This window comes from Hemiscyllium ocellatum, chromosome 31 (assembly GCF_020745735.1).
Source record: "Hemiscyllium ocellatum isolate sHemOce1 chromosome 31, sHemOce1.pat.X.cur, whole genome shotgun sequence".
Classification (NCBI taxonomy): Eukaryota; Metazoa; Chordata; class Chondrichthyes; order Orectolobiformes; family Hemiscylliidae; genus Hemiscyllium; species Hemiscyllium ocellatum.
The window spans coordinates 36,420,045-36,441,265 of NC_083431.1; the positions used below are offsets into that span (position 1 = coordinate 36,420,045).

General features: G+C 45.7%; 1 protein-coding gene across 3 annotated transcripts in view; it reads left to right on the forward strand.

The window, feature by feature from the left end:
• Positions 1-1,515: 1,515 nt before the first annotated feature.
• LOC132830349 (E3 ubiquitin-protein ligase RNF43) overlaps positions 1,516-21,221 on the forward strand; it is a 172,213-nt gene continuing 152,507 nt past the window's right edge. For all 3 annotated transcript variants that reach the window (XM_060847989.1, XM_060847990.1, XM_060847992.1), the window contains exon 1: positions 1,516-1,980. In XM_060847989.1, the coding sequence (XP_060703972.1) occupies positions 1,753-1,980 (228 nt within the window). In that variant the 5' untranslated portion in view covers positions 1,516-1,752. The remainder of the gene's footprint in view (positions 1,981-21,221) is intronic.

Sequence of the window (21,221 nt, forward strand, 5' to 3'; positions counted from 1 at the left end):
TTTCTTTTCACGTTGAAAATGTGGAAACGTACAGAAGTTATATTTAGGACGAGAAGATGTTTATCCCAAATAGAATAAATGAATGCAGAATTACCAGCAACACACATATTGGAACTGTGATTGTTAGGCAGTTATTTATCAATTCTTCCTGTGAAATGTTCACAAGATTGTTATAACCACCGAGTGGAGGGAAGTAACAGCGAGGAGTCCGGGTGCGTTCCGACAGCGATACCCTGTTGAGGTTTCACAGTGTGCCCTACAAGCCCCGCCCACTGCACTGTCAATCAGCGCACACCCACCGTGTCCACCAATCATTGCCCCAGAGACGTTGTCACCGTCTATTCACCTGTCTGCCCCGCCTCTCGGGCTGTCATTCAGACATTACTCCGCCCCCTGCCTGTCAATCAGACCTCGATCCTCTGTCCTGACCCTCTGTCTGTGTGCAGGACATGCTCCGCCCCTCAGCCTGTCACTCAGACACTGCCCCACCCCCAGGATTGTGAATCACAACAGGTCCCGCCCATATTGGTGTCAATCACTCCCTGCCCGCCCTTCTATCAGTCAATCAGACCCTGCCCCGTCCCTCAGGTTGTCAGTCTGACCCAAAGCCGTCGTCAATCCGTCACTGCCCGTGCCCCTCTGGAGACAACCAGATTTAGCCCCGCCTATTGGACTGTCAATCATTCACCGTCCCACCCTCTTCCCCCAAATTGACTGGCCCCGCCCCAAGCTGTCAATCAGACACTGTCCCCACCCCAGGGCTGTCAGTCACAATGGTTCCTGGCCCTGGGCCGTCAGTTAGATATCACGTCCCTTCCTCCGGGAGATGGACAGAAAGTCTTCCCGCCCCCGAGGTGTCAGTCAGACACTCCCCACCCCCACGGGCAGTCAGTCAGACACACCCCGCACCCAAGCTGTCAGTCAGTCAGGTTCCCGCCCCTCGAGCTGTCAGTCAGACTGGATCCCGCCCCTCCGAGCTGTCAGTCAGATATTGTTTACCCCCACCCCCCCGAACAGTCAGTCAGACTGGGTCCCGCCCCCCGAACTGTCAGTTCGACTGGGTCCCGCCACTGGGTTGTCAGTCAGACTGGGTCCCGCCCCCCGGCTGCCAGTCAGACACTCTCCGCCCCTGGGCTGTCAGTCAGACTAGGACCCGCCCCCGGGCTGTCAGTCAGACACTGTCCCCGCCCCCGGGCTGTCAGTCAGACTGGGTTCCGCCCCCGGGCTGTCAGTCAGACACTCCATGGCCCTTGGCCGTCAGACTAGGTCCCCCCCACGGACTGTCAGTCAGACACTGTCCCCGCCCCTGGGCTGTCAGTCAGACTAGGACCCGCCCCCGGGCTGTCAGTCAGACTAGGACCCGCCCCCGGGCTGTCAGTCACTGTCCCCGCCCCCATGCTGTCAGTCAGACTCTGTCCCCGCCCCGGGCTGTCAGTCAGACACTGTCCCCGCCCCTGGGCTGTCAGTCAGACTAGGACCCGCCCCCGGGCTGTCAGTCAGACTGGGTCCCGCCCCTCTGCTCGCTCTGGTGGAGAGGGAGAGTTGTGTGTGTCCCGGTGCACGGTTATTGTTGGAGGCGGGTTTGTGGCCGACGCCGCTCGGGTCGAGGGTTCGCGATCGCCGGCTGGGCGCAGCGGGAGTGCGGCCCGGGGCGGTGACCGTGCGGCCAGGTGAGCCGGTGCCGGTGAGAGTGTGTCCCCGGCTCGGGGGGTGCAGCATGCCCGCGGCGGGCCCCCCGCACCAGCTCGCATCATGAGGAGCGCAGCGCTGCTGCTGCTGGCTCTGCAATGGCTGTGGAGCGCGGCTTTGGCGTCGGCCAGATCCGACTCGGAGTCAGCGGAGGACGAGGAGACCGTGGCCGAGATAGAGGTGGTTCAGTACCGAGGGAACGGCGTGGTGCCCAACAACAGCACCCTCCTCCTGCACGGACACTTCGCCGGAGCTGGCATGAGAGTGGCAGCAGAGGGCAAACTGCTGCAGGTAAACCCGGGCTCGGCAGCTGGGAGTTCAGGGAGAGTCAGAATGGGGGAGAGAGGGAGGGAGGTGCAGGTGAGAGGGGGAGAGAGAGAGAGGTGCAGGTGAGAGGGGGAGAGAGAGAGTGGTGCAGGTGAGAAAGGGGGAGCGAGGGAGAGGGCGGTGCAGGTGAGAAAGGGGGAGAGAGGGAGAGGGCGGTGCAGGTGAGAAAGGGGGAGAGGGTGGTGCAGGTGAGAAAGGGGGAGAGGGTGGTGCAGGTGAGAAAGGGGGAGAGGGTGGTGCAGGTGAGAAAGGGGGAGAGGGTGGTGCAGGTGAGAAAGGGGGAGAGAGGACGGGCGGTGCAGGTGAGAAAGGGGGAGAGAGGGAGAGGGCGGTGCAGGTGAGAAAGGGGGAGAGAGGGAGAGGGCGGTGCAGGTGAGAAAGGGGGAGAGGGTGGTGCAGGTGAGAAAGGGGGAGAGAGGACGGGCGGTGCAGGTGAGAAAGGGGGAGAGAGGGAGAGGGCGGTGCAGGTGAGAAAGGGGGAGAGAGGGAGAGGGCGGTGCAGGTGAGAAAGGGGGAGAGAGGGAGAGGGCGGTGCAGGTGAGAAAGGGGGAGAGAGGACGGGCGGTGCAGGTGAGAAAGGGGGAGAGAGGGAGAGGGCGGTGCAGGTGAGAAAGGGGGAGAGAGGGAGAGGGCGGTGCAGGTGAGAAAGGGGGAGAGAGGGAGAGGGCGGTGCAGGTGAGAAGGGGGAGAGAGTGGGCGGTGCAGGTGAGAAAGGGGGGAGAGAGTGGGCGGTGCAGGTGAGAAAGGGGGTGAGAGAGTGGGCGGTGCAGGTGAGAAAGGGGGAGAGAGGACGGGCGGTGCAGGTGAGAAAGGGGGAGAGAGGGAGAGGGCGGTGCAGGTGAGAAAGGGGGAGAGAGGGAGAGGGCGGTGCAGGTGAGAAAGGGGGAGAGGGTGGTGCAGGTGAGAAAGGGGGGAGAGAGTGGGCGGTGCAGGTGAGAAAGGGGGTGAGAGAGTGGGCGGTGCAGGTGAGAAAGGGGGAGAGAGGACGGGCGGTGCAGGTGAGAAAGGGGGAGAGAGGGAGAGGGCGGTGCAGGTGAGAAAGGGGGAGAGAGGGAGAGGGCGGTGCAGGTGAGAAAGGGGGAGAGAGGGAGAGGGCGGTGCAGGTGAGAAAGGGGGAGAGAGGGAGAGGGCGGTGCAGGTGAGAAAGGGGGAGAGAGGGAGAGGGCGGTGCAGGTGAGAAAGGGGGAGAGGGTGGTGCAGGTGAGAAAGGGGGAGAGGGTGGTGCAGGTGAGAAAGGGGGAGAGAGGACGGGCGGTGCAGGTGAGAAAGGGGGAGAGAGGGAGAGGGCGGTGCAGGTGAGAAAGGGGGAGAGAGGGAGAGGGCGGTGCAGGTGAGAAAGGGGGAGAGAGGGAGAGGGCGGTGCAGGTGAGAAAGGGGGAGAGAGGACGGGCGGTGCAGGTGAGAAAGGGGGAGAGAGGGAGAGGGCGGTGCAGGTGAGAAAGGGGGAGAGAGGGAGAGGGCGGTGCAGGTGAGAAAGGGGGAGAGAGGACGGGCGGTGCAGGTGAGAAAGGGGGAGAGAGGGAGAGGGCGGTGCAGGTGAGAAAGGGGGAGGGGGGCGGTGCAGGTGAGAAGGGGGAGAGAGTGGGCGGTGCAGGTGAGAAAGGGGGGAGAGAGTGGGCGGTGCAGGTGAGAAAGGGGGTGAGAGAGTGGGCGGTGCAGGTGAGAAAGGGGGGAGAGGGGCGGTACAGGTGAGAAAGGGGGGAGGGGAGCGGTGCAGATGAGAAAGGGGGGAGAGGGGGCGGTGCAGGTGAGAAAGGGGGGGAGAGGGGGCGGTGCAGGTGAGAAAGGGGGGAGAGGGGGCGGTGCAGGTGAGAAAGGGGGGGAAGAGAGAGGGCGGTGCAGGTGAGAAAGGGGGGGAGAGAGAGGGCGGTGCAGGTGAGAAAGGGGGGGAGAGAGAGGGCGGTGCAGGTGAGAAGGGGGAGAGAGGGGGCGGTGCAGGTGAGAAAGGGGGAGAGAGGGGGCGGTGCAGGTGAGAAAAAGGGGAGAGGGAGCGGTGCAGGTGAGAAAAGGGGGAGAGAGAGAGGGGGCGGTGCAGGGGAGAAAGGGAGAGAGAGAGAGAGAGGGTGATGAGGTGAGAAAGGGAGAGAGAGAGAGAGGGTGATGAGGTGAGAAAGGGAGAGAGAGAGAGAGGGTGATGAGGTGAGAAAGGGGGGGGGAGAGAGAGGGTGATGAGGTGAGAAAGGGAGAGAGAGAGAGAGGGTGATGAGGTGAGAAAGGGGGAGGGAGAGAGAGGGTGATGAGGTGAGAAAGGGGGAGGGAGAGAGAGGGTGATGAGGTGAGAAAGGGGAGGGAGAGAGGGCGGTGCAGGTGAGGGGGGGAGAGAAAAGGTGGAGAGAGAGGGCGGTCAGGCGAGGGGGTTGGAGAGAGAGGGCGGTCAGGCGAGGGGGTTGGAGAGAGAGGGCGGTCAGGCGAGGGGGGGTGGAGAGGCGTGAGTGTCGCAGGTGAGGAAGGGGGAGGGGCGGTGCAGGTGGGGAAGGGGGAGGGGGGAGGGACGGCACAGGTGGGGAAGGGGGAGGGGTGGCGCAGGTGGGGAAGGTGGAGAGGGGGCGGCGCAGGTGGGGAAGGGTCAGGGGAGTCGAAGGTGAGGAAGGGGAGCGGGGGGAGACGCAGGTGAGGAAGGGGGGCGGGGGGAGACGCAGGTGAGGAAGGGGGGCGGGGGGAGACGCAGGTGAGGAAGGGGGGCGGGGGGAGACGCAGGTGAGGAAGGGGGCGGGGGAAACGCAGGTGAAGAAGGGGGCGGGGGCGGCGGCGGCGCTGGTGGGGAAGGGGGCGCAGGGGTGGCACAGGTGGGAAAGGGGGAGGGGGCGGCGCAGAGGGAGAGGGGGCCAGGGGGCGGTGCAGAGGGGGAGGGGGTGAGGGGGCGGCGCAGGGGGTAATGGGGAGAAGGGGAGGGGGCAGCGCGGAGGGGGCGAGGGGGAGGGGGAGTCGCAAGTGGGGAAGGGGGGCGGGGGAGGCGCAGGTGGGGAAGGGGGGCAGCGGGGGAGGCGCAGGTGGGGAAGGGGGGGAGCGGGGGAGGCGCAGGTGGGGAAGGGGGGGCGCGGGGGAGCCGCAGGTGGGGAAGGAGGCGGGGGCGGCTCTGGTGGGGAAGGGGGTGCGGGGGCTGCGCAGGTGGGAAAGGGGGAGGGGGCGGCGCTGGGGAGAGGGGGCAGGGGGAGGTGGTGGCGCAGGTGGGGAAGGGTGAGTGAGCAGCACAGGTGAGAAGGGGGTAGAGGGGCAGGTGTGGAGGGTGGCTGTATGTAAGTAAATGGGAAAGAGATGCAGGTCCGAAAGAGGGGCGGGGGGAATGAGGGAGGGATGCTGTTGAGGAAAGGGAGAATGAGAAAGGTACAGGAAAGAAACAGGCACGTAAGAGAAGGGATGCAGAGGAAAAGTGTGGGTGTGAAGGGGTAGAGAGAACAATGTTATTACTATGTTGTCGTAGTTCTCTACATACAGGAATGGTCAAATATTGTCAGAAAGATATGGAAACTTGGATTTCAAAGCCATGATGTACTGGCAGTCAGTGGAGCACTGTTTAATAATCTAATGAAACACTCTGAGAGAATTGGAAGCTGCCATATAAACAGCAGTTGGTACTGAGTAAGGTGTCCAGAGAGTTCCACCTTGTTTAATCATGTTCATGAAGACCCGCAGTGCTCTTTCTGCCTATTCAGCCAAACGCTGGTCAGAAACTAACTTAAATTTCTGGTCAAATGATGTTCTAGTTAACTAATATGAGACAAGCTGATGTTTGAGATGTCCTATCATCATTGAATTTGAATCACTGTTCTGTGAACCCTGCTAAGATATGTCAGTATGCAATTGGTGAGGACAGGATTCCATTTTACTGTAGTGGATGGTCAACACTCGTTCTTTTGACTTGTGCATGAATCATGTGCAGAATTATATGTTGGCATCGGGCAAGAAGAACTCCCTGCCTTCAGAAAAGCAGGAATGACATTTCTACTTTACTCTTAATATAGCTACAGTACTGCCTGGAAAACACTTACCCAGTGTCTGAAGTACTGTGGACAGTTTTGATGTCCTAATCCCTGTGTTCTAATTTTTTTTCTGGGATGAAGAAAATGAGAGGTTGCACAGATCAGACCTACACCCCCTCGAGTTTTGAAAAGGGGGAGCTGATCTCACTGAAATACATCAAAAAGGTACTGAGAGAGCATTTTACCCCAGCCAAGGAGTGTAGAATTCTAAAGAATGATTTATTTGTCAGTTCCTTCGGAACTGTCTACCATTTGGTGAAATAAAGCTCCCTCCCCCCCACTATATACACTTATGTCAATGGTTTAGAAAGCTCTCTTGTTCTATAAAGTTATCGAGTGTAATTAGCTAGCATTGTCCCATTTGGTCAATGTTTCATCCAGTTTCTACAAGGTGATCTTAGATGAAGCAGGCTTTAGTCATGTTCCTGCTTTTGTACTGAGAAGACATTCTGAACATTTACTCCATGGAAGCCTTTTCTTCCGATGTTTTTCTTGGATATGTTCATCTCGGAATCGAAGTGGTTTGATGAGTTGAAACATGATTCATGATGATCTAATAGCTGGTAATGCTATGTTTGATTCTGCTCTGAGATTGATTAATTTGAATTGCTCCTGTATGGAGTCACCAGGTTTCTGTTGCTGTTACACAGCACAGGTGAGGGCAGCCGTTCCATACAGTCTTTGTGTGAACCGTGACTTACTGTTGGTAAAACAGCCTTCTCACACCAAGTATCCTCAGCAAGCTCTACCTTCTGCTAACTCACTGGTTTGTAATCATAAGCAGGAGCTGTGGTGGTGATTATTTTCTTTAGTTCAGGGTAAGACCAATTGCTGTCCCAGTTGGACTCATCATATGCGGTGCAGACTCAACTGTCTGCAGTTGTATGCCCATGCCATATGATGCATTCATCCATATTGCAGGGTTTGTTGGCCATTTATTACGCACAAATTTCTGCATCATTTAGAATCTATGGAAATAAAGTAAATAATCTATGCAAACAGTTTGCCATGGAAAGGGAGTAGCTGAGTTACTTTGGTTATGCCATAAAACACTTTGGCGTTGGAAGCCCTAAACATTGGTATGATGCATACTTTGAATCGTTAGGTAGAGTTGTAAAAAAATAACCTGACCCTCTGTGTATAGGCTGCCCTGAGATAGACTCCAGTGCCAGCTTTTGTGGTACCAAGAAAATTCTTTCTTTCTGCAGCATCTGGTTGCGAGTAAGAGTTTTAACTTACTCTATGATATAGGAATGCTTTAAAAAAACAGCTGGAAAAGAGTTTATTTTCTACCTGCAGCTGCCCTCAATATTCCCACAGCTATTGATTCCTTTAGTATCAAAACTTTATTGATCCCACGCACTTACCATCTGACCACCCACCGCTCCCTTGTATCGAGAATTGCAGAACTTCACAATTCTTTGAAGAAGTTTCTCCATATTGGCCTTAAGCTGCTGAGCCCTCACCTTGACATTCTTTTCTTGATTCCTTAGCTGGAGTAAATAGTACCTGCCCAAATTGTTTCATTGAGATCACTGTCCGTTCCAGAGTTGAAGGTATATGGACCGAGTTGACATTATCTCTTCATGTTGAACCATTCCCTCATCACAGAAATGGTTTTAGTCAAACTTTATTGCTGTCCCTGAAATATAAGTTTATCCTCTCTGAGGTTCAGTGGTCAACGCAGTGCACATTACTTCAGTTGTGCACTCAGAGGAAGACCTTTTTACTGTTTTGCTCCAAACCTTTTAGAGTAAAAAGTGCCATACCATTTTTTTCCAATGTATGTTGACTTCCTAGAATTCTTACAGGATTCAGATTCCCTGAATACTGGCATTCCCCAATCTTTCACTATTTGAGCAAAATTTTGACTTTTCTGTTTTATCTTTCAAAGCAGATAATTTCACATATCTTTGCATTCTGTTCCATTCGTTATCCACAGTTAACCTGTCTTGATCTCTTTTCATAACCCCTACAGTTTACTTTCCCACTTAGCTTCATATCATCAAGCCAGGATCTTTTAGACTTGATTGCTTCATCTAAATACTAGATGTAGATGGTAATTGCTGAGTGCATCACTGATCCTTCCAGCACCTGTCTTGTTAAAGCCAGAGGAGCTGAAAAAGGCTGGTTTGTTCCTATACTGCTTCTTATCTGTTAATCTGTGCTATTATATTGCATCCAATCCATTGGCATGATAAGATCATGTGTGGCACATTATCAAATGCTTTTTGAAAATTTGGAAGCATAATCACTAGTTTCTTTTCACCCTATTGGTTGCAACCTCAAAAAAACTGAAGTTTTTCAAACACCATTTCCTTTTCATGAATCTGTATTGACTGTGCCCGATCATTGCTGTTCATAGCAATCGCAGGTGAAATGCTGGAATCTATGGGGCTGTCTACTTCCCTGTTTTCTCTCCCACTGCTTTCTTAAAAGTGGAGTTATATTTGCAATTCATAGGGACCATTTTGCTATATGAAAAGCATTTAATGTTTGGGAAAGTTTGAACAGGTTAATTATGCAATAATTGAGCTGCTTAAAGCACAGCAAAATTTGAAGGTTGCATAGTTACCAGATCCTGATGAAAGGTTCCAACCTGAAATGTCAGCTCCCCTCCTTCTCTAATGCTGTTTGACCTGCTGTGCTTTTTCCATCTCTACACCCTATCCACTCTGGCTCTCCAGTTCTCACTATCTCCAGTTTGCAAGATCACCTTATGCCAAGTTTGCTAACCTCATACATTACACAAGTAACTCCTTAGCTGTGACAACACTGATACTTCCTGAGGTCCAAAAGGAGAGAAATCAAAAGACCATACAACTAGGGTGAGTGGAGTGGTGAATAATAAATCTCTGTTGCTGACTAAGAATATTAGACAGTGTGAATAAAGTTCAACAGCTCAGTAACAAGCGAAGGGAAGATCTGATTAAATGAGACAGAGATAATTACAAAAAAAAATTAAAAATAAGGTGGTACTGGAGACAAACTAAATGACTGGAATAACGTGGTTGGTGTAAAGGTCACATGCCGACAGTCTAATCGAAGTGATAAGTAATCCAAAACTTACAAACTTTTTGATGTGGAGAGATCATAGCAATTTATCACAGTGGCAGTGTCAAAACAGAACTGGAAGGAGGATTTAACATATACTGAACAGTATGGTGGGGTCACGTAGCGTTAACATGAACCCAAGATCATGGTTTGGGTCGTCTTCATGGGTACAGAACTTGGTGCTCAGTTTCTGCTCAGCGAATCTGCACTATTGTGTATTTCAAAGGCCACCTTGGAGGACGTTTACCCAAAGATTGGAGGCTGCATGTCATTGACTGCTGAAGTGTTCCCTGACTGGGAGGGCACTTTCCGGTCTGCGATTGTTATGCAGTGTCCCTTCATCCATTGTTGTAGTGTCTGTGTTTTCTCACCAAAATGCCATGCCTTGGGGCATCCTTGCCAGCAACATGAGAGATAGACCACATTGGCTGAGTCACAGGAGAATCTGCTGTGTACAGTGGGTGGTGTTCCCGTATGTGATGCTAGTATCCATATTGATGATCTGGCATATCTTGCAGAGGTTGCCATGGCAGGGTTATATGGTGTTATGGTTGGTGTTGTCCTGAAAGCTAGGTTGTTTAGTGCAAACGATGGTGTGTTTAAGATTTGACGGTTGTTTGAGGGCGAGAAGTGCAGGCGTAGAGATGATTTTGGTGAGATGTTCATCGTTTTGTTGAAGACTGTAAAGAACATGTGGTATCTTTGCTCTGGGGAAATACTGGACGACCAAGGGTACTTTATCAGTTGTATCTTTCAATATCCATCCTGTTTCTTCTCCTCTGAGCAGAACCTGTGCATGCGCAGGGCTTGTCCATAGGTGATCAGTTCTTTAATATACGTTGTGTAGAAGTTCTGAATTGATTGGCAAGTTCACTGAAAAGGTAAAGAATAGGACCTGGAGAGATTGACTGTATTGGGAGATGGGTTGAGAGGGTCTGAAGGAAGAGTTGAGGAACCTTTCCATTGAAGCTGACTGTGTGTTTGACCTGGGAATCATTTGATGCTGATACTGAATCCATAGAGTGGATAGACTTCTAAACACATCATTGACTTTGAATGCAATAAGCTGGTTGTTCTTGTCTTAGTTTTTTTTCCCTCATTGGGAGATAGAGAATTTTGGAAATTTTGCTAATGTAAGCAATGTAATTAGTCCCCAACACACAATAGATTTTGACTGTTCAGATGAAGAGGCAGTATTCATGCAAATGAAGAACCAAGTATAACTTGTTGACAGTGTGAGATTTTGGGTTTTTGCATAAGTCCATGCATGGTGATTGATCTTCCCTCCTCTGTAATTTTGCTGTTGCCATAGAACACACTGTACAGTTGTAGTATGCTGTCTTGCATTGCAGTTTACAGTCAATTTACTGTTTGCTTTGTTGAACACAGGAATCTCTCTCATCATCCTCCTTTGCGTCAACATAAAGTACAAGAGGGTGATTGTGCTTGATGCAGGCTCCTGGATGTGCGACAGAGATAAAAGGTCCATCTGTGTTTATAACTGCACTTGTCCTGGGGATCTTTGTGCTGACAGGTGGAGGATTACTAGTGTCTGTTGGTGCGGTGGGTACTGCACCTGCACAGTGCATGTCTCCCATGGGGCTTGAACCTATCTTCTGGCAGCTGGACACTTGGTTTCCTTAATCCCTTCCTGTTTCTGGTGTATCACTGGTGAATTGCTGTCATCTTTTCAGTGATTGTTGCTACAACAACACGATAAGTTTAAAATTCTAATTTACTGCTAAACCGTTGCAACAGAGTGCAACAACTGTTTGCCTTTTTACGATGTGCTGAGTTAAAAGCCATCTTGGTGTGTAATGTAAAATACAATTCTCATTATACCCCATGTTACAGTCAATTTAAGTTCTGATTAGTTACATTTTATTGACTGCTGCTTATCAATCTCTTCTGTTAATTTGTTCAACTTTAGTTGCTTTAATAGAATATTTTTTACGGGGATGTGGAAAATTTAAGAACTTGTCCACTATTATCCAACTTGTGAGCAGACCTCATACATTAGAATTTATCTTTCTCTGCACCTTCTCAGTAGCTGTAACATTGTATTCTGCATTCTGTTCTATTATCTTGCTGTATTTGGTTAGGTATGATTTGTCTGGTTAGCATGCAGTGCATTACTTTTCATGTATCTAAGTACATGTGACAATAGTAAATCAAATCAAACCTCAATGACTGTCAGTGATGGTACAGTGCATGGTGGAGGCAGGAGGTAACATGAGATGGGTGGTCAGTGGTAGTAAATGATGAGATCAGTCATTATGATGGGATGGCATGGTGTTGGCGATGAGTCATGTCAGCCGGTCATAAGCTTGGTAGTCATCTGCAAGGGTAGGTTGATAGGAAGTTGTGCATTGTATCAGTTAGTGCAGGAGGGCAGCTGGACAATGGGTGGTTGGTGTTGGTTGTGTTGAGGAAATTGGAATTTGATAAAAGTTATCCATTGGTTCAGTGGGAGGATGGTGAAGGCTATGGCTCAGCAATGGGAGGATAATGAGGGCAAGGGATGTTGATGAGAGTTACATCTGGCCATTGGGAAGATTGTAAAGTTGGTTTCACCAAGGGGAACTAGTGGCAACTTTGTTTGCTTTCTGGAGGCCATGTGGATAATACTGATATTGAATGACCTGTTGAGGAAGGAGGATTTTAATGAAACAACACAGAATGCTGGAGAAACCTAGGACTGGCAGCACTTATGAAGAGAAAAGCAGAGTTAAGTAACTCTGTTTCTGTCTCTTCAGATGCTGCCAGACTTGCTGAGTTTCTTTGGCATTATCTGTGTTTGTTTCAGATTTCCAGTATTTGCAAGGTTTTACCTTTATTTGAGAACCTTAGTGAAATTTGTTTTCTGAAAATACTCTTTCTTTTGTTTGGCTGTCCTTAAAATCCAAACTGAATATGATTGATACCGATGAGATTCCTTTGATCTCTTTTTAGTTGTTTTTAGTGAGGAACGTAGAGCTGTTTTCCAAGCCTGGTTCTGTACTGTTGTTGTGAAGATGTATTTTGCTACTGTCGTAGACGAAGGTTTTGATCACAGCTGGTGCAGTAGAGAGAATCACCTAAAGAGTCAAATGCCTCTGAATTTACAATTTTTAAATACCTTGAAAAATTGTATTTACTGGTTCAGTAAATGCCTCTTTGTAGTATTGCCATCAATGTACTGTGTATTGTCTTGTTTATTGTAAGTTTCCAGAGGCCTGCCACTATTGGGTTAGTGAATTTTTTTTAATGTGATGTTTGATCTCAAACTATAAGCAAAGCTTTTGTTCCTTTTCCCCATCTAAGCTTGGTTAAGGAAAATTTTCTGTTGACAGCATTAACCCTTTAAGTGCTGGAGATATTTTTTTCTTTGAGCTACGATGCCAGTGTTTTTTCTCTGTGGTGACTAAAATTGGATAATGATGGTGTCCCTGGTGGAATTACTGAAACATAAGGAGTTGGTATATTCCAGATTGCTGCATTTCCATTTTGTCAATGGGTGGAAGCTGAGATTTACCTTCCATGGTTGTTCAAACAGGTCATGATCAAAACCCTCCTGTATGAATATTTGTAATTCAATTCTTGTGCCGGGGTTAAACCAGTCTGTTTGTGAAAAGAACATTTCTCTCTGAACACTGGAAATCTGCTACTTTAGAGGAATGCATTGGTCAGAATGAGAGCTATGTAACTGATAGGGATCTGTTGTATTTTTAATTCTTTTTAATCTTCATGGCTGACGAAATGAATATATTAAGTAGATGAAAGGCTAGGTTCTGACTGAGGAGGTGTTTATTGAGTAGAGAATTGTAGCCCAGCCCTAAGTACAGCTTAAACAAGCCAAAAGCAAACATGAGAGATTTGTTTATCTGAATACTTCAAAGCAGTTTTCTCTCAGATCACCTGATAACCAGTCCTAAAGTCACACTGACTCTAATAAAGATAAAGATAAAGAACTTCTTATCTCTCAGCCACATCTTTGCAGCCTTGTATACACTATGGAGCCTGGTTTGGACAGCAACTAAAGAATTATTAAAAGCAACTAAAAAGAGAAACTTAGGAATCTCACCTGTGTGTATTTAGTTTGAACTGTTCTGGTCACTCTACCTGGTTGTGAAGCCTATTTGATCTTGACTGAGTCATCTTGGCTCAAGGTATTTGCATCAAAAGAGTATAGGAGAGGGTAATGCAATCAATGCACACTAGTATAAATGGCGAGTACTTCAAAATGCAGCAGAACATATTTATTGCTTCCAACATCCCCCACTCCCCAGCCCCCAACAAATCACTTTCTCAAAGTTGGGACCCATATTCAGTGGCCTCTTATGCAGCAGCAAGTTTTATTCTTTACTCCAGTGAATGTTGGCAAGCTCAAAAAATGACATGGGCGTCAGGATGAGACCATTGCGTGTTAACCATGGGCAGGAATCCTTGCTGAATTTTGTGTTTTCAAGTCCAGCAGCACTGAAATCAAAATTAATTCCAAATTAAAAATGAGCTGAGAACTGCTGACTGTCAATACTCAGGGAGCAGTCAAATCCAAGGGCCTTATTTTGTGGTGAGTGAGAGTCATGTTAAACAATGGGCTTTCTCACTGAACAAAACAGGGCAGTATTCCTGTCCTGCTGTTCTATCACAGCAATTTGGTGTTTCAGATAATTTTGCCAATTAATTTGACACTTTTTTTTAATCCTCCTTTGCATTATTCTGTTTAGCAATGTAGGCATGCATCCATTTGCGATTTCAAAAGCTATACCTTTGGTTAAAATTGTTCAGTCCTTATTTTGTGAACTGCATTTACCTGTAAACATAGAAATTTATTACTTTAGAGGAATACATTGGATGGAGTGAGAATTGTGTTACTGAAAGGGATCTGTATTGTGAATAGGTGGATTAAAGTTGAACCTCCTTGTGCATTGTTTTGCAAAATTCAATGAACCAAGATGGTCTTGAAGTGAGCCATTCACACCACATCCCAAGTTCAACCTAGGGGGATGGTGTAGTATTGATACTGCACTGGTAATTCAGAAACCCTTTTATAATTCTCTGGGACATGGGTTCAAATCTCACCATGGCAGCTGACAGAATTTAAATTCAATTAATTAATCTGAATACTAGTCTCTGTAATGGTAACTGTAAAGCAATCATTAATTGCCTTCAAACCTTATCTGGTTCGCTAATATCCTGTAAGGAAAAAAAATTGCTGTCCTTGACTGACTTGGCCTACATGTGACTCTCAATGTACATTAGTCTGGTTGAGTCTTTAACTGCCATTCGAAATGGCCTCGTCATTCAAGGTCTTATGGTGATGGGCAACAAATGCTGACCTTGTCAGTAATGTCCCACCTACTTTGAAAGAATAAAGTAGAAAGAGTTTCTCAGCTGCTCTAGTTGATCTCAGCTGTACAACAGTGTTACCTTGGCACCTCATGGGTGAGAGGAATTAATGGGAGGTAAGTCTTCCACTAATTCTCTTCTACTTACTAACAGCTGCTGGGAAATTTCATATGGATGTTAGGATAAGATTTTACTCTGTTCCCTCGGTTGATTAGTCTGAAGAATGGTGTCGGGGATGAGGTGCAATGGAGCTATAGGCAACTATTTTTAAAAATACACGCAAGGGCAGTAGCATAATCAAAACGACTAGTTCAGACATTTGTCTATCAAATACAGACAAGACTTCAGCGTTGGATTTATTTTCCGTACATATTAACTAATTTTAACAATTTTGTCTGATGTAACTAACACACAAAATGTCATCAACCAGATCTGGAGTTGGATAGTGTCACCAGAATAACATTTAGGAAAGATCAGCATGAATAATTTGACGAAGATAACTTATACAAATCTCCATATCTTCAAACCACGAGAAGTAAATATTTTCACAAGTTTTATTTTGATTTTTTTAAAAGCACAGAATCTCTTCATTACTGATGGAAATGTTTAACCAGATGCAAAGTTGAATGAACTTCCTGAAGCATTAAGGTTGGTATAAATCAATGTGCTCTTTAAAGAGAGCACAGATCTACTTCTAAGTGAAATGATAGGATAAGTTCTGTTATCAGCTACAAAACAAGATAGTTAAATGCTGCTACTTGCCTCAAAGAGACATTATCCTCTCTGATTCATGAAAACAAGCTGGATTTTTTGTAAGTGACGGTATTCATTTACAACTGTTGTTGGTTTATACCCTTATTGCAAGTGTAGACAGGCCTGGAACACTTGTTGAGGGTAGCATGTTAACTAGCGTTGAGTGATGGATTCTGAATTTTGGACATAGTTTTGTGAATCCCAGAAGCCAGCTTTGCACATTGTGAGCAGGAAATGTTCTTGAGTGCAGCCTCACTGGCTAATCAGTCAAGTCACCATCACTTAAAATGCTTAGCATAGAGAAAACTGTCAGGAGTTGTTAAAGGTTTCAGAAGTCACTTTTGTACAGTGTAGGCATGGTATAACAAATATTTCTTAGTTGGCGTATCAGCTGGAGTGTTGTGTTCTTTGTCACTATTTTACAGATTTTGCACAACCATGGGAAGAAATCCAGAAAAAGCTAAAAGACCGATTTCTGAATGTGAGGTCTGAGCTGTGAGAAAAGATGAATCAGCTTTTAGTAATGTATACTATGTGCAGAAGAAAGTCAGGGAAACTTGATGGAGGTCTTTTTATATTTTCACAAGTATAATGAATTTGGATCCAGGAAAGTTCTTTCATGAGGTAGAGCATTTGAGAATACATTTTAAAGTTTAATTTGTCAAAGAAATGAAAGCAACTGTTAGCTTTCAATAAAAAGCATGGTACTAGTATGGAGTACACACTCAGTGAGCAATGGAATGGAAAATTTGTTTTTTTTCAAAGAAGGGAATGAATTTCTGTTTGGGTAATGGGACACAGCTATTAATTCAAAGTCAGTGTGGGGCATATGATAGCTGGTTTTGAACAACTATGGGCTGAGCAGTGGTCTTTGTATGTCCCAAATATTATGCTATTGCTCTACAGCAATCAACAGCAAATTCCCAGGGAAAAGGTATAGTTTTTTAAAAAAAAAATCAAGGAAGAGGAACCAGGTCATATGGAGGTTAGCCAAGCTGGACTGGTGCCTAGAGAAAAGGAAAGGGCAGTAGATAAAAAGCTCTGGTATTGTCCCTTTTTTAATGTTAGATTTAGTTTGTGGTTCTGTCCTTGGCGCGCTTGTCATGATTTGAAAACACTTTATTGTCCAATGCTCAGCATTCAAATGTTGGCCCTGTACTAATGATAATTGGCAGTATGTGTTTATCATGACAAAGGCATTCCATTACAGGTTTCTTGAACTGATGTACTCTGTGTCCTCTGCTGGAGCTCTCTTTTTAGAGTGAATGCCAACTTAATATCTATCACTATATACACCATGGATAGCCTCCAGCTTTGTCCTGCTAGTATGACCAAGTGATTATTTTCTCTTCATTCATGAGATGTAGGTGTTGGTGGCTGGGCCAAAAGTTATTGCCCATTCCTAGTTACCTTTGGGAAGATGGTGGTGAGTTGCTGCCTTGAACTGTTTGTATTGTGAAGGTATAGGTTTATACTGTATCTTTGAGAGTGAAAGCTGGCATGGACCTAGAGAAGCACACTGTGCTGAAAAATACAAATTACAACATTTGATTGTAACGCAAAGAGCTGGAGCTGTGTTGCCACAGTACACAACAAATTCAAATTTGGTCAATCAATTTAAGTTATGCCACAAGGTACTAAAATCCAATCAAATTTGAATTTTAATGTTTTGATGACATCATGACGGTCCGATGTTTTCAGGTATATAAAATTTAGAACAGCAGAGAATGGCAAAGAGCAGCCAAGCACCAATTGACTGCTGGAAGAATAGCTTTCTGAAAGGTACCTGTCCATAAGAAATTTGTGCAGTAGCTGACCAAAGAAAAGACGACACAGCTGGCTGGTTTTGAAATGTGATTTTTTTTTGTAAATCTTAATTGGAGTTTTTAATCGGACTAGCATTGTAGAGTAAAGATGGGTTTAAGGGAAAGTAGTTGTAAACACTTGTTGTCTAATGTTCTCTTTTGGACGTAAAGAATAAAATTGTTAAGTTTTTCTTTAGTGATTTTTTGGGTAGTTCTTTGCCTCTCTAAATCTAACAGAGTATGAGGTGAGGTGAGCTTTCCTGTGTGTCCGGTTTGAATTAGCAGAGGAGTTTACCCCATGTCGTAACAGTTTGGGGACTTGTCCAGGATTGGAACAGGTTTAGATAGATCCATTCTGAGATTTGGACAGATTTGAATAGATGATGGAATGCTTGAATGGGATTTTTGGATTAGAGTGTCCCCATGTATCTGCTCCTGTTGTCCTTCCGGATAGTAGTGGTCATGGGTTTGGAAAGTGCTATCTATTGATGGTTCATGAATTTCTGAAGTGCATTTTGCGGGTGATACACCTTGCTCTTACTGAGCATTGCTGATGGAGGGAGTGAATGGTTATGGATAAAGTGTCAGTCAAGTGGGCTACTTTGTTCTGGGTGGTGTTAAGCTTCCTAAATGTTTTTGGAGCTGTACTTATTTAGGCAGTGGGAAGTATTCTGTCACCCTCCTGACATGTGTCCTGTAGATGGTGGACAAACTTTGGGGAGTTGAGAGGTGAGTTACTTGCTGCAGGATTCCTACCCTCTGACCAACCTTGTAACCACAGTTTTTATATGGCTAGTTCAGTTGAGTTTATAGTCAATGGTAGCCCCCAATATGTTGATATTGGGGTAAGCATTGATAATAATGCCATTCAATGCCAAGGGTGAAGTTTACATTCTCTCTTATTGACGACTGTTGGCTAGCACTCATGTATGGCAAATGTTACTTGCCCACATGTCAGCCCAAGTCTGAATATTGTCCAAATCTTGCTGTATTTGGACATGGATTGATATGGGGATGATGGCACCTTTTTATTAATAGGAGCAGCCCAGACAAATGGGAGATTTATTAGACTGTATAGCTGAGTTAGGGGAAGTTGGAAGCACAGCTTTTTGCATTCTGAATAATGCAAGGTCTCTTCTTATTGCACGTCCTGTTGTGTATGTGGGTAATATTCAAATTGTTGGGAATGTTGTTAGGTATTATAGGCCTTTTAGGGTGTGCTAAAGCATAACAGTCCTTTGGATAGTTATTGAGATGAGGTTAGAAAATTAGCCTGGAGATGAGAACAGAAAGCGCAAGGTCGAGAGAGTTCTTCCTATCAAGGCAATGCTTTGGTCAATCCAAGTTGACTTCCTTAGCTTAGAGTTTACACACAACTTGGCATCGTTAGCTGATACATTTTCCGTGACAATATCTTTATCAATCGGTCCAGTTGCCAAATCAGCAGACGCCTCTCATACGGTATAAATATTGTTTTCCCCTCATTTTGGTGTTTTTTTTTTCCAAATGTCCTGATGAGAGCAAGACAGAAAACATCAACAAAATGAGAGTTCTTTTAAGTAATACTCAAGTCTCTTTTAGTAGAACTGATATTTAATGTTCTTAGTGTGCAGATGTTTAGTACTTCATTGGTGGTGTTATCCTTTGATTCCAGGAAAAGTTTTACTCTGAGTGCAATAAGAATTTCAGCACAGACCATTCTGCTCTGGCTTGGCGCATGAAGTGATTGGTGTAGGATATTCCAAACAATGTAAGAAGCCATAGTTTTAGAGCCAAGAGCAGAAATGTGTAGCTTAGCTTCTCTTGGCCTCTATGGACACTCTTCATGTAATGAGGGTTCTAAATATCTCATGTTAATTTCAGATATAATCAATTTGGTCAGATTTCATCCTGCTGTAGTTGGCTATACTTAAGGTGATCTTTCGATGTCAGTGACATTTCAGCTTTTTCCTTTTTCATGGACATAAAAGCCATAAACTGTGTGAAGTTTATTTTAAATATTTTTGTGAAAAGAGTGCACGGAGCTGAACCCAAAATCTCCTGTGACTTAAACCATTCTTCAGAGCACTCGGTGAGGAGATGATTTTATGTTGCTGTCCTTGGCTGTCACATTGGTGTTTGTGATAATGAGATTTGTGGAGCTGTTAAATTCTGTCAGTGCTATTGATAGAGCCCAGTTCTGGAGAAGGGTCACTGGTCCCGAAACATCCCTCCTGAATTTCTCCAGCAATTTCTGCTTCTGTTTTTTTGCAGCTTGGTTTGAGTTGAAGGTAGCATTTTGGCTGGGGAGGAAACTGTTTGTAGTTGCTTACTAACCTCTTGGAACTAGTTAATAATGAATGTGTTTTGATTATCTTTTCCTGTTCCTGAAATCCCCTGTCTTGGTTTCCTGCTATCACTGAAAAACCTGTTTATATTTCAAATACCAAGTTAATTTGCGTCCAGATATCCAAATAAAATCTTTGCATTTGGATGAAGCTACTATTTCAAGCTGTCTGATTTGTTGAGGGGTGGGTTGTCAACTTTTGTGAAATTATATTCTCCACAACTTCTGTCCTGTTATCTACACAAGTAATTTGAGCAATAGCAGTTATCAAATATACTACTGTCTGCCCTGGGCATTCTCCGAACTGGAGAGTATGCATGGTGGTGGGTCAGCTTCAGTTTGGAAGGCAGCAGACAATCTGAAACTGAAATATTCCTGCACTACTTTCGTTAATATGCTGCCAATCTTTTGAAGATGTGTGACTAACTTCATGCATATTATTGTGAAGCTTCAGTTTAAAAGACCACCCAAGTATCAAATTACCTTTGCTTCAATCTTTGCTTTTTTTTATATAATGTGGTTCCAGAACACACCATTGTTCTTGTAAATCCTCAAACTTTTAATGTTTGTTCTTCTCTCCTCCTCCGCTCATGGATTTGCTGTAGCTTACAGCTGACGATTTTCCATTGGTGTGCTGTTGCAGTGTAGTTTGCTCAGAAGTGCGTTTTGGGAGACAACCTATCATGCTTCCCAAACAGTGAGCACAGCCATAGCTATGGAAGATGGAGTCTGGTGGTGATCCAGTGAGAAGCGTGCCCAACTGACTCTTTAATCCAGTTGGAAGTAATGTGGCTGGTAAGCAGATGGTGCAGTGGTTAGAAGTCTGATCTGTTTGCATGTACTCTGCTGCAATGAATTAAACAGCCTTCTTGCTCTCTGTTAAAAGGTGCTAAATGAAATGTTTGGGTGTGTGCTGTGGCCTTTTGCATGTGTGTATATATTGCACACGTAATTGGTATTTGCACCATTTGTCTCAGGCAACAGTAACTCTGTAGGCTTCCTGCATCAAGTTGCTACATCTGGCCTCTTATTACTAAAATTATAGCATAGAACAAAAGATTCATCTCACTAAGTTTGTTCTTGTGCTAACCTTGAATTCTACTTCTCAGTTAAATATAAATAATTTCCTTATGGTCCCCTAAACGTTTTAACAGGAGTTGAATTTTTTCATTGTGTAAAAGTTGACACTAAAGCAACCTTAAATGAGCTGTTATGGATTTGAATTTTCTAAAGAGAGAATCCAGGATGTTACTGCACAGTATTCAAGTAGCAGCAGCATCTTTGGAGATGCAAATGAAATATTCAGGTTGGATTCTCATTAACATGCAGTGACAGCAGGTTTCATCTGATATAGAAGTTTTAACAGTTGGCATTTTACAAATGGAACCTGATACAACAGTAGGTGCTATTCTGTGGATGGAGAGATTGAAAACTTGATCAAATAAACTAAGTAGCAGAGAGACGAAAGGTGTTTTTTTAAGGGGGAGTGTTGGAGAATGGATCAAATTGCCCTCAGTTCTGAGGATATGAGAGATGTGGTGAAAAAATAATGTGAGAGAATGTGAGGCTGCAGGATATTGCAGGCCAGCATGGGACTAAGTCATGGTAAGATTTAAGACAAGGGGCAGTAGCTTAACTTTCCCCTCAATAAATCAAATTACCATCAATTGTACTTTGAAGAAGTTTTCATTTATTGAGGTTGTGAAGCAAGAAGTCAGTGGCAATTGAATAACTGTATCTAAAGTTAACAAAAGTATCCATGAGGAGGGGTAACAACGAAGATGTTGTCAAATTGGTGATGAAACACATGATGTACAGAGGATTTTGAACATGCTGTCTGGGATTGTTGGACAGGTAGTAATGTGTCCAAAACCTTTTGAGCCACAAATTTAAGTTTGAGATACAATGCGATGATGTTTGAGGGGAGGTGTGCAAGTAAATCAATCCACTGGTTTT